We start from the raw sequence: 13,419 nt of genomic DNA, 5'->3' as shown, positions 1-13,419 counted from the left end.
TGCTGCTGTTGTGGTTGAAACAACTGTTGCTATTGTTGTTGAGGAAAGAATGGACTACTTGGTTGAAAAGACTGAGTTTGAGGTTGAAACAGTGATTGTTGTTGTGGTTGCTGTGGAGTAGAAAACAGTGAAAACGTCATTTTTTTTTTTTTTTTTTGGTTTTGAATGAGAAAATTGTTTTTCTATTTTGTAAGACGAGCAACTTTTTCTATTTTGCAAGATTTTGCATCAATTGATGCAATTGCTCTAAGAACACTCACATAAGTCGGTGCATAATAGAGAAATGTATAAAATTTACACAATTTTATCAAAAAATAACTCACATTAGTCAATATATAATTGTATAAATTTACAAGTTTAATATATATATATATATATAATAATTGTGTGGTTACAATAACCTTGTAAATTTATAATAGTAATTCCGTAAATTTATATAGATACTATTCATTTTATATTTATTTATTTATTACTATTTACGTATACCAGGAATAAAAGACAAAAAGAGGTGGTAATTTTCCATAGTTACATTTTATTGCTAAGGACGTTTTTCACTTTATATTCTTTTTATTATTTTCAATGGAAATTTTAAAGGTTCAAATATATTACTCCTCCTTATAACTCTCCAAATTAAAATAAAATTACATAAAAAAAAAAAAAAATCTTATGCTAAAAGCATCTCGTTGCCACATGTTAAAAACTAATAATAATTGATACAACAAAACTACAAATATATGTACGTGGTTTTATCTATCATTATACTATTTCATAATTCACTTCTCATTTTCACTCCACCATCAAACTGTGCATCCACTAAACACTAGTTACTGCGTCTTTTTTTTTTTTTTTTTTGATCAGCTAGTTACTGAGTCTTTATAAAGCGTGGGAGTCTTGGACAAAATAGTTGTCTATATTCAACTTGCAATTTCTTGTAGTCCTTTAGTAAAGGAAAAGAAGAATGGAGAAAAAATATATATCACTTCTGCTGCTTTGTTTTGTGATGGGGGTGCTTGTGAAGGAGTCCACAGCCTCGTTTAAGAGTTGCTACCAGGGTTGCTTCATTCTTTGTATTATCACACCCAACCAATCAGCTATCTCTTGCCCCTTCAAGTGCTTGATAGATTGCATCAAACCCAGCTTCCCTATAGACTTTACCCATAGAGACAACGATTACTTCTGCAAGCTTGGTTGTGCTTCGTCCTTGTGCACCAATTTCAGCACCAAAGAATTCCCAAGTATTACTCTCTCTCTCTCTCTCTCACTTCCTAATAGCTCTATTTTCTTCAAATTATTTACATTATATTTTGGGGGTTCATATCTATTTGTAGGTGAAGAGAAAGTGGATAGTTGTGTGGATTCTTGCTCACAGTCATGCACCAAAAGTTAATCATAAGGTTTGGTTTATGATGTTATTGCAAATGAGTAGTGTTCTTTAAATCCCAATAGCATTTTATCTAAAGAGTCATATATGGGTTACAGGTTAGGTTGTCACAAATTTTAATCTAGAACCTAGATGCATTCCTATAATTTATATTGTTAACAATGAGAGTAAACAATAGAGGATCAAGAGTCTTCTAATTCAGTGTTATATATTGTGCTCCTTAATTTATAGAGAAAATTAAGGTTTGAATTCTCCATCCCTCAGGTTATAAACTTATAATTATCTAACTCAATTATGAATAAGCAAATGACAAAAATGTGTAGTAAAAAATAAAAAGACAATCGGAGTATGGGACGGCGAAAATTGGGGACCACAGATATCACGGGGGCTATACTATTAATCTGAGTTTGATAACATTTTGGGTGCTCATGATCACAAGTTTTATCTTTATTATTATAACTCTCTTTTTTTTTTCTTTTTTTTTTTTTGTGGATAAAATAACGACTATAATTTCGTTGGATGTAACTTATTTTCTATGATTTATTTCACTTAAAAAGTAAGTTAGAAAACGATTTTTCTTTAACATATATATTAATAACAAATAAGCTAAAAGATAATAGCTATCAAAAAAAAAAAAAAAAAAAAAAAAAAAAAAAAAAAAAGAAGCTAAAAGATAATAATAATAATAAACAAAACTGGCACTCAGTTCTGAGTTGCACGTGAACTAGACAACTAGTGAAAGACAGTCTGTCAATGTCAACAAACTTTTTATAATAAAAAAATTTTAATTAATTCGTTCAACAAAAAATATTAAAATTAAAATTATAAAATATTGCCACAAACTCAGAGTTAGATTGGGCCCTTGTGGGAGATTGGCCCAACCTCACTTCAGGAGGCCTCTGGGAATCGATTGACCACTCAATCCCTACAGGCCTGTTAAAATTCCAATCGATCCTTGGCCACAATAAGTCCCACGTATCAACCCAATTAACTCAATCCAACAGCCCAGTCTGGAGTATAGCAGTTCTTACAGATACAAAGGAACTTATTAACACCTTTGCAATTTTTTTTTTCTTTTGTGTATTTGGGGGGGGGGGGGGGGGGGTGTGGTAATTCTTCTGCCTATCTTTTGGCCCACTGGGCACTTTGTTCAATTGGATAGGGCCGGTTGCCCTCTCTAGTCTTCCTAATTTGGTGGCTCGAGTGTTAGATAAAGATGGTGACAGATCCTCTCCCCTTTTGTAATCATTTGTTTATGTTTCAATGAAGTAATTATTTAGAAGAAAAAAAAAGCCTTATGTATCATGATTCATGAGCCCATTGGCACTTTAATAATCAATAAATACCAGAAATACCCAATAATTTTCTCTCTCTCTCTCTCACACACGCTCACACTATCACACACACATATAGTTAGCGCAATTCATTCATTTGGAATATTGCATTTGTTCCTAATTTGAACAAAGCATATTGAATTCGATCATTAACTTTTTGAGCTAAAATTAAGACAGAAATAAAGAATAAAAGTTTGCTTATTTATTAAAAAAAAAAGTTTTGTTGTCTTTATTGATTAATAAAATTTAAGGTAAAAAACAAATGCCGAATGGACACTTAACAGCTACTTGATAGTGCCTTCTTAAAAAAAAAAAAGGTTACTTGACAATATGAAAAGCATGACCCTGATAACCTGACTTGACTATAATCGGACACTTTAACAGCAATTATCTTGACTGGGATCCAATATTTGGATGTGCCTAAGGCTCACTTACATACTTGAACTGAATAGTCTACTATTAGGCTTACTCTAGTTTTGAAGAGGGGGGAGTTCCATCTTCAGGTTGCACTATTTTGATTAGACCCTTGAGATCTACTTTGTGAGCCTCATGATGTTTTCTAGTGCCCCTTAGAGGTATTTTGGATATTTGAAAGAAGTTTGGGGTGATTTGGTAATTTTATATGTTTCGGTGTATTCCAACAATTTTTCGAGTGCTATGGGGTATTTTGGTAATTTTAAGTGTTGAAGGAGTATTTTTGTAACTTGGGTAGGTTTTGGGTATCTTGCTAATTTTTGGAGGTGCTTTGGTAATTTGGGAAATTTATAAAGTGGAAATTGGAGGAGCATCTGTGTAATTGTTGAAAGTTTGAGGGATATTTGTGTAATTTACAAATGTTGGATGTGGTATTTATCTACAAGGTGCTTTTATGATGACAAAGAGAGAGAGAACTTTCAAACAGTTTATACAAGTTAACTGGTGAGACATGTGCAGTTAAAAGTGTTGGGTTACACGTGTGAGTGAAGTCCCACATTGAATAAAGATAAGAACAATGAGTGGTTAATATAACATAATTGAGCACATATCCATTGGGCTTAGGCCTTTTGGGTTAAAGTGTGTCTCTATATGTTATATTAATTATTCAAGAAAGCTTCCTAAGGTGTTTATCTCCCCAACAAGTGGTAGAGCCCATGGTAGTGTGTGGCAAAGGTGGTGAGGTGTTCATGGTCCCTACCTTGCACACACACACACAAAAAAAAAAAAAAAAAAAAAAAAAAAAAAAAAAAAAAAACCAACAAATGAATATTGCTAATGGTGCTAAATAATGGTGTGATGCAAGGTTTCCATGGAAATGGACGTGCGAGGTTCCCATGGATGTGCGTGCGGGGTTGACATGCGTTCTCATGGATGGCGTACGAGAGACCCATGGATGACGCGTTGATGAAGTGAAAGGCCCATTAGCAAGGGGGAGTGAGAAGGACTTGTTTATGGCCCACAGAGAGGTCTTGAACCTTATAGAGAGGCAGACACACACGTGAGGGGGAGATTGTTGGGTTACACGTGTGAGTGAAGTCCCACATTGAATAAAGATGAGAAAAATAAGTGGTTAATATAGCATAATTGAGCACATACCCATTGGGCTTAGGCCTTTTGGGTTAAAGTGTCTCTATATGTTATATTAATTATTCAAGGAAGCTCCCTAAGGTGTTTATCTCCCCAACAAAAAGTGGCTTGCATGTTAGTACATGGTTTAACAGAAAGTATAATAGATAATTTAGTTAAATCAACTAAGGAAATATTATGATGGACAAAAAAGAGTGAGATTTGCATAGAATGTACTTGAAATGATTGCAACCTCCCCACAAACAAGGGTGCAAAGGAAATGGTATTTGGTGTTAAGTATCACATGTGTGACCCGCATTCATGTGAGTGTGGTTACATGTATCAAGGTAACAAATTAAAATTTGTGCAAAGAAAGTGCTTAAAAATATACGGGTAAAGACACCTCATAAGTTGGAGCTAACAATTTGTTAAGTATAACCCATTAGAAAATAATTTTGAAGCTTTTCTTATTGATTTAGAATGCCAAATTATTACAAGAATAATAATAAGGTGTAATTGTTCTTGTTGAGAGTGATTTTAAAAAAAATATATTTAAAAGTGGTCTTATAATTTATAAAAAGAAAAAAGAAATAAGGACGTATGAATTTAATAAATAGAGTGGTACTATAACCTTTTTTTTTTATAATTAATTGTTATTATAATGTTTATTATGTATGTGAGAATTGGAAGATAAAATTCAATCTATGCGTTATGGGAGATTTGTTGATTTGTGTTTGTGAGTTTTATGAGAGTTAATGACAGGTTATAATTTATATAATGAATAATGGATTTTGATCAGTGTAGTTTTATTTTATTTTATTATTATATAAGTATAAAATTGGCCAAAATATATTAAAACTTATATCTTGGGGTGCTTTTTCCCTATTTTTCTCTCAACATAAATATAGATTCTCCTTATATGTCTATAACCCATGATAACTGTGAGAATATGTACATCTATTTGTCTTGACAAATCATTCTCACCCACAAATCCTAAGTTTACATCCTTCAAAATCAACAGATGAATTGTCCTTTTACATCTTAAAATTTCATTGCTCGCATTTGGACATGATTATAAAGTGCATTGATATTTTACCTTGATCTTGGTTCTCTTGCAGAAGGACTCAAACAACTTTAGAGGGTGATTCTGTTGAAGTTAAATACTCATGGCCCAAATCATGATAAAGTTATTGCTATTTTTCTTATCTACTGTCGATTGTGGTATTGTTGTAACAGCCTAACAAGTCAAAAACTGTCATTTAGCATTTGCAGAACTAAACTTTCCATCAAATATCCATCAAAGGCATTGTGAAAGAAAGGGGTATTTTATGAGACGGTTTCATGAAACCTCCAAAGGCATGGTTATTCTGTTATGACCCAAGCACTGGATAAATTATTCAAATTAGTTTAGTAATAGAATAAGGCTTCCTAGATAGATTAGTATTGTTATTTATTTGTATTCAAATTAATTCCTATGTTTTAAGATAGGATTGGTTCTTATGTTTTAGGATTTATTAATGAGGTTATCTCATCCTTAACTATTTATGTATATTGAATGCATTAATGAGGATCAAGTAGAAAATTAATCCAAAAAGTCTTTTCTCCCTCACAAGTTCAAGAAATTGGTTATCTCGAATTGATCATCTTTTATATTCAGTAATTATTTATCCCGTTCATAACAGATTCTCCTTAGCGAGATCTTTTCCAAGCAAATGAACATGTTTTCCCGTGTAAGGCTAATGAAACACCATGGAGAGCAAAATCAGAAAATAAATAAAAGGAGTTACCAGGTTCGATGACATGTTACAAGCATTATTCAGATTCTCAGAGACTTGAGATACCTGAGAATGAAATACAAGTCCCTGGCTGTTGCAGCTCATTGGTATTAGAGAGGGTTCCCCTTATGTAGTGGTCCAGTATTACGGGAAGAAAGACATAAATGACATCAAAGGCGATAATATCAGAATTATAAAACTTAAGGGAGATATATAATGACATTATACAACCAATGCAATTCGGGTTTTCCCATGGTTGTCTTTTGGGATCAAGAAGATATAATCCAAAATATGACATTGCAGTTCAATATATATCCCAAATTTAGGGGATTAACTATAAAACTCTGACCAACATTTAATGTCTTACAAGCTCAAATTATGCAGTCCGAAGCAAAGACTTTCCCAGAATTAAGTATTTTCTCGCAGACTAGACTGAAATTAGACTACAACAAAAAGGATAGGACTCTATAACTCTGCTGCATAAGGACTGAGGATTTCCGAAATCTAAAACAACTTTCTCTTCTGTGTGGAGAAAGGACAACTACTACCAGGACACACTTCTCGTCAGAAAATGATATTCTCTGTGCATCAAAGAGAGCAACTTTCAATCATCAGAAGCCTTGGGGGAGTTCTCTGGAGTCTTCAGAATTTCAGAGGTCTTGCTTTTATGTGCTGTAACGGCAGCTCGAAACTCCTCCACTATGGAAGCATCCTTGAACTTCAAAGCAAATGTAGAAAGACCATCCTTCCCTTCACTGGCACTATTAACGCAGGCAAATGTGATGCCTTTCTTCTCCATATTTGTGAGCTTCATATCTGGGTAAAGACTTGCATTCAAAATCAACCTGTAATTCCCTCTGGCTCGCATAACAAGTCTGGCTTTTTCCGTGCCAGTGGTGGAGACATTCACCTTTAGTTCTCCCTTTCCACGTTCCTTCCAACCTCCATCAACAAATTCAAACATCACGGAATCAGCAGTGAAAACCACTCTCTCCTGTTCTTCCCCAGTCTCCATCACAACCTCCTGCTTTGATGGGAAACCACTTCCCTCACTCTTTGAAGCAGTGGAAGCCCCTGATGCACCAAAAATTGAAGAACTTCCATTATTAGAGGGAGCAAGGCCAAAAGGCTTGTCATCTTTCACCCCAAAAAGTGATGCAGAAGCAGTACCAAGTGCAGACCCATCCTTTGAAATAGACCCAAAGGAAAATGTAGAAGTGGATATTCCAGTTCCAGCAAGACCAGTGAAGGCATTTTTGCTGCTTGAAAGCTGTTGGAATGAGCTCAAAGGAGTGCCTTCTGCACCAGAATTCACTATTTCACTGTTATCATCTTTCTTGTCTTCATCTTCAGTCTTCTCTTCTTTTGCAGTTTGTTCATTATCTATCTTCGGTTCAGTTGCCTCACTCCCAATATTGCTGTTCTCCTCCACAGCGTTCTCCTTATCTACTGCAGATTCATCCCCTGCCTTATCATCTTTGCTCTCTAACTGCTTATTCTCCTCATCTTTACCCTTTTCATTCCCCTTTTCCGCGTCATCTTCTCCATCTACATCATCTGAAACCGTCTTCTCACCAGCAGCTTGTGCTTCACTTGTAACCTCAGCTGAGGCTACATTGGACTCCTTAGGAGGAACCAAGCTAATCCCAGCAAATGGATTGGAAGAGGGAGCCGAAGTTGTCTGATTTCGACGAACTTTGACAATTCTTCTGGTTGCTAGCACATCCTCACTGGCCCTCTTGAAAGTTCCGCTCTCTTGTTCAGGAGCATCCTCCTCATCATCGAGACCAGCATTATCTTTAGTGAGTTCCCTTCCTGCAGACCTCTTCTTTGAAGGTGGAAGGGCATTTTCCGCATCCCCCATTGAAGAATCAAGGCAACAAAGGAAAACTTAAGAACTGTTGTTAGGCCAAGTACGGGTAATCTGGTATCTGCAAATCAGCAAATGGTATTTTTCCAAAGACATCATTAACTACGAAATAGTAAAATAAACTCATCATCCAACCACCATGTTGTTTTTAAACTAAAAGAAAATAGGCAAGAAAACATAAGCATCTTCATGAAAAAACACCTAGATAGAGTAATTGGCTTTTAGGACATCCATTTTGTTGTCTGGCATAAAAATTACTAAAATGAAGAGCACTCACTCTTATAATTATTTGATATTAATGTCTAACTCCAATTAATTACCATCCCATTCCCAAAAGATGATTGAGGTATCAATTTGAGCCCTCATGGCAATTTCAAACATGTACCATGAGTTACATCAAATGAAGAATAAGAAATTTCTTGGGAGAATTTTATAAGCTTCAGCCAGATCTCATAAAGGGTGACAATGTTAGACACAACCTACAAACACGACATGGTTTTCTTGTAGGTTAGTGTTTAGTGTAAACGGGTTCATGTCAAGCAAGTTGACCCACTTTGACATGATTAATAAATAGGTCAATTCTGTGTTAACTTGTTTGACCCATAATCAACCAGAAATGACTCAATTCATTATTCATGTCATGACAGGTTGAGCCCTTTTAACATGAACCTGTTTTACCAATTTTTGTTCTCTTTTAAATGTCAATTTATCCCACATAAATTAAAATTTTAAATATAGAGTTGACTAATTACAAGAATTTTAATGATTATGTTGGTAAATTCTTCATTTATTTCTAATCTGAAACCACTTACTTTTGTGCTACATCTTGTACACAATGGACCTAACTGTAAAATTATACTATATAAAAGAAAAGGAACATGAGATTATGATGAATCTTATCAGGACCGTGGGGACAAATAAGGGACAACTTTTGCTTCTCATGTTAGACTTCTCAATTAGAATTAACATAAAATCTGCATTTCACACCACACAAACATATAAATCAAATTAACAAGCTGTGACATCGGATCCGTTTGAATATAACTTATTTTGCTGAAAACTGAAAACAATAAATAAAAAAAATTACTGTTCACGCGTTTGACACTGTTCATAAGCCTAAAATCACTGTTCATGGACAACAAACAGTGCCAGACACGCGTCCCCAAAAAAAAAAAAGGGGCAGAAAACGCAACGCAAGAAAAGCAATACCCAAACGCCACCATCACCCTGGCTAGCTGATGCTTAAGAAAGCCATTTTCATTTTCTTTGTGTTTTCATTGATTATCAACTCAAAAAAACATGTGGAGAGTTTCATCTAGAGATGAGGAAATACTACACGACAAAAATGCAATACCCTCTACAGAGTTCTCTTTTCATGGATCCTTTAATCTTTTGGACTCGGATTCAAAGTTTTCACGGTAGCCATACAAGATAAAAGAAGAATATACAAGAATAAAATTCTGGAATGCCAAAACAAAAACCAGCACATCCCATGTTTCACCTTTTGATGTCCATGGAACAAGCCACTAGGATATTAACATCACAGATCCCCACTAATATCCCTGGCTTAGTTTCAGATCATTCAAGAATTAAGAGTAAAAACCATCAGGCATCTGCTGCCAGACAACATCTACAAATTCCACAAAAACAAGAAAGTTTAATCATTGGACACCAAAACAAAATGTATGGATGCCTTCTCTAAAATGTGACATGTTTTCTTTTGGTTGTCACATCTAAATGAGATCTATTCTAGCATATTTTTTTAACACATTTTTTCTTGGAAATTACACACACCAAGTAAAATTTTACTAGCACCTCTAAGTAAAATCTTTACCCAATGTGGTGTCTAATTCAATTACACTTCAATTCTATATAGTTCTGCAATATCTTTTTTTACATATATACATTACAAGTGACCTCTTGTCTTGGCTTAAATATGAAAATCCAAAAAATGCTTTACATTTATCAGCATACAAAAACATCATCCAGCAATTCAATCATAATAGGATATCTCCTCTACTGAAAACATTTTCATAGGATCTTGGGATTAAATTAATACAAGAACCATGATGACAAGAGTCTTTTACATATTGATTAATGAAAAAAATGAGTCTTCTACACACACGACCATAGTCACTTGACATTTATAAATAAGTATGAACATATGTATATAACAGATCAATTAAACACCATCACAATAGAACCTTCTCTGAATGTGTTCAAAACCATCAGTTAGAGCCATATTTTTCAACTTCAAAATTAAAAATACAAAAGAGAAGAAAATTAATCATGCTACAGGGGTCAACTTAAAATGTTAAGTTTTATATCATTTTTCTCTTCTGTCTGTTTGATTAGGCAACAGAAAATAACATATACAAAGAAATTAAAACTTCATCTCCAAGATTCTCTAAATTAATAGACATTCATACAAAATTACACAACATATAGATACATAATAAAAGTAAGATGCAAGACAAACGCTGGTTAAGATCAAGATCAAGAGGAATGTGACAAGACACAATAAAAGAATAACGCTCAACTTCAAACGTCAATCCCAACCCTAACGAAGTACAGCAACAATGAAGGTGGCCAATGTGCTGGGGGCAGAAGAAAATAGAACCTGGCAAATATACCTATAGTAGTAGAGAACTAACAAGATCCAGCATCCCAACTGCTACTAACCACACATAGAAGCTAGCAAAAATGACCTAGTAAAACAAACCAAACGCTTAGCAGGGATTAAAAAAAACAGTTAACGTTGCTTGCTTAGCAGTACAATACATCAAAAAGGGACTCTAGAAATGTTAGGAAACCTAAAGTGTCAAAAGAAACTACGGATTCAGCATCCGAAGTCCCAACCACCACTAACCACACATCCACCAAAAGAAGTACCCAATAGGGGAAAAAACAGTTCACACAATTATTACGCCAACATAATACAATGATGCCTAATAAGAGCCAAAGTAGCATTGCATCTCTTCTTGGGTGTTCAGATTTGTTTAAATGGTGAATCACACAAATCCAGAGGGTTTTAAACCCATAATCACAACCTCGACCCATTCTTACTGGAAAAAGGAAGTGCCATTTGACCCGGAGCTCATCCCCAACCTTATAAAACTAAGGTAAGAGAACTCTGAAAGAACAATCTCTAAAGCTCCATAAATTACTTAGAAAATGTACTGAAAAGAAAAGAATATGAAACTAAACCCATCAACCCTAACTACCAAAACCCTAAATCCTAACTCTTAGTTGAGCTGGGTTTTCATTTTCTTGCCAAACCAAACCCCACAAACAACATAAATTAAAACTTTCTATCTATTTCCCTTCTTTAATTTATTTTTCCTTTCATTTCCCAGCAACCAAACAGAGACTAAAAGCTTTAAAAAAAAAACCCACTTTTCAAAAGAAATCCAAAATACCACAAAATGGGTCACCAATAACACAGGCAAAAACAAACACATCAATAAGATTCACAACCAATCTAGCATTAATAGGTACACAAAAAAAGAAAAAGAAACAGAACAATAACACATTGATGAAACCCAAAATTTTCCAAGACAGTAATTAGCGTAGAGACTGAATGAACAGAGATTTGGGACTTACCTAGTACCAAAATGAAGCCAAAGCAAAAACCTCGGCGACAGAGAAAGAAGTGAAGGGGGTCAGAGATGAAAATGGGTTTTTCTTATTTTTTGTTTTATCTTTTTATTTATTTATTTATTTATTATTGTTATTATTTTGAATTTTGTGGGATTGTAAGGATTTGGAAATGGAAGGGCCTGCCTGAGGGTTTCCTTTCTCCTTATTCCTCTCTGCGAAAAGGGCTTTATAATTGTGTAAAGCTTGGTTCTTTATAGGATTCGTGACATGGGGTTGGATAGAAATTATGTGCTACTGTGCTCAAATTGTGACACGTGGAAAAAGGGGGGGGGGGGGGGGGGGGGGTGGGGGGGTGGGGCTAAATGGATTATCTTTCGATTATTTTAAGTACGAGTCTTGATTTGGGTTTTTTTGGGTATTTAAAGCCCACAAATAAAGAATTGGGCTTTTAGGGGTTAATTGTCTGGATGTTGTTAGTTAGTCCATGTGGCAAATAATAGATTTTTGGAGTTCTTTACTTCTTTGTTTTTGTTTATAAAATTTTAACATAAGAGCATTAATATTGGGGGTATAAAAATCTTCCAGTTGCTATTTTAGCAACTAAAACACTAAAATAGAGCATTTCCTGGGTATGGAAATGTAAATTTTTTCAGCATCTGTGAATAGCAAGGTTGTATATATACAACCCTATTGTTCATGGGTTGTAAAAATAAAAACACATATATTAATGGAGTGAGAGAGAAGAGGGGAAAAGAGAAAATAGAAAGAGATGGGAGAGGAGAGAGAATTAATTTGTTATATTATATGTTGGTATAGTTTATATTATTTTAATGAGTTGTATGTAAAAATAGAAATTGTGATGTTGAGTGAGTTGTAAAATGAGATAGTAAAATAGATAAAGTAGGTTTTGAAAATGTATGATAAACATTTTTTTTGCATCCATGAGTGCTAATGCTCCAATTTTATGTTTAGGTTAAGGAAAGGAAATATGGGAGGGGTATGGCTAACACATGGGCCATGCTACTACCACCTCGTGATTATTTCAAGGACTAGTCATCTATTAAAGAAGGGGAGGTCCAGTTTGCTTTGACCTTTTTATTCATCTGATTGCAATTTGGAAGCACTTGGAAAATGCATGTGTTTTTAGTGTGTATAAAAACACTCGTTTACCACTTAAAAGATCTACAACTGGGCCCAAATTGACAATATGGTATTATAATTGCTCTGGCCTTTCTTATTATTGGAGAATTGACTAGTTAAACAGATATTATTAGGAGACAAAAGACTTCAAGTTTTAACCAAACATAAATGACTCCTCCTATCTGTCCCTTAAGCAAGCGGTGATACAAACATCAGAGAGGACTGAGGAGAAAAGTTAAAATGCCAGCTTATAGGTGCATTGAGCCTGCGTTTGATTTATATGCTTTTATAGCATCTCTTGGGAAAAATGATCCTTATCCCAATCTATGCTAACCAACTATATAAGGCAATTTAAGTGTTCTGCGTCTCCGTAATTGTAGAAGAGTACCTTGTGAATATTTTCTGCAGAAGTGTTTGCTGCTAATGGTTAGAAATGGTTTGGTTTGATGGTGAGAACACAGAAGTGTGCGGCTTTGGCTAGGTGCTACTACCTGTTCTTGTTCAAAACAAAAACAACTTAGATACATAGAGTTTCCCATCATTGGACCCAAAACAAAAAACAATTTAATTACCAAATCATTGGGCTGTAAAAAATATAAGGAAAACCTTTTTTTCTTGTTTTAGTTATCTGTTTATGCTTTAATTGTTTTAGTCTGAATTTTTATGACCTCTAATTTTAGAGACTGATAAATGATTTGATGGCCCTAAAATATCCTCCCACAAAAATTATTAGTAGTCCTTTCACAGCAGACGATGGACTCATCATACGTACATCGG

The 13,419-nt window shown here is 34.4% G+C and overlaps 1 protein-coding gene across 4 annotated transcripts; it reads right to left on the bottom strand.

Annotated features, from left to right (window-relative positions):
- Positions 1 to 6,310: 6,310 nt before the first annotated feature.
- Positions 6,311 to 11,705, bottom strand: LOC115989794 (nuclear pore complex protein NUP50A-like). Of its 4 annotated transcripts, XM_031113669.1 has the most exons (4): positions 11,506 to 11,705; positions 10,536 to 10,610; positions 9,404 to 9,532; positions 6,311 to 7,963 (listed from the first exon to the last, which is right to left on the bottom strand). In XM_031113669.1, exon 4 carries the CDS (start codon positions 7,894 to 7,896, stop codon positions 6,637 to 6,639), a length of 1,260 nt encoding a protein of 419 aa, XP_030969529.1. In that variant the 5' UTR covers positions 7,897 to 7,963; positions 9,404 to 9,532; positions 10,536 to 10,610; positions 11,506 to 11,705; the 3' UTR covers positions 6,311 to 6,636. The 4 variants fall into 4 exon arrangements, with proteins under 4 accessions (XP_030969529.1, XP_030969528.1, XP_030969530.1 ...); XM_031113668.1 differs by lacking the exon at positions 9,404 to 9,532; XM_031113670.1 differs by lacking the exon at positions 10,536 to 10,610.
- Between the last annotated feature and the right edge of the window lie 1,714 nt (positions 11,706 to 13,419).

This window comes from Quercus lobata, chromosome 5, assembly GCF_001633185.2.
Source record: "Quercus lobata isolate SW786 chromosome 5, ValleyOak3.0 Primary Assembly, whole genome shotgun sequence".
In the NCBI taxonomy this organism is placed as follows: Eukaryota; Viridiplantae; Streptophyta; class Magnoliopsida; order Fagales; family Fagaceae; genus Quercus; species Quercus lobata.
The sequence above is the reverse complement of the archived record's forward strand: the minus strand, read 5'-3'. Positions and strand labels throughout refer to the sequence as shown.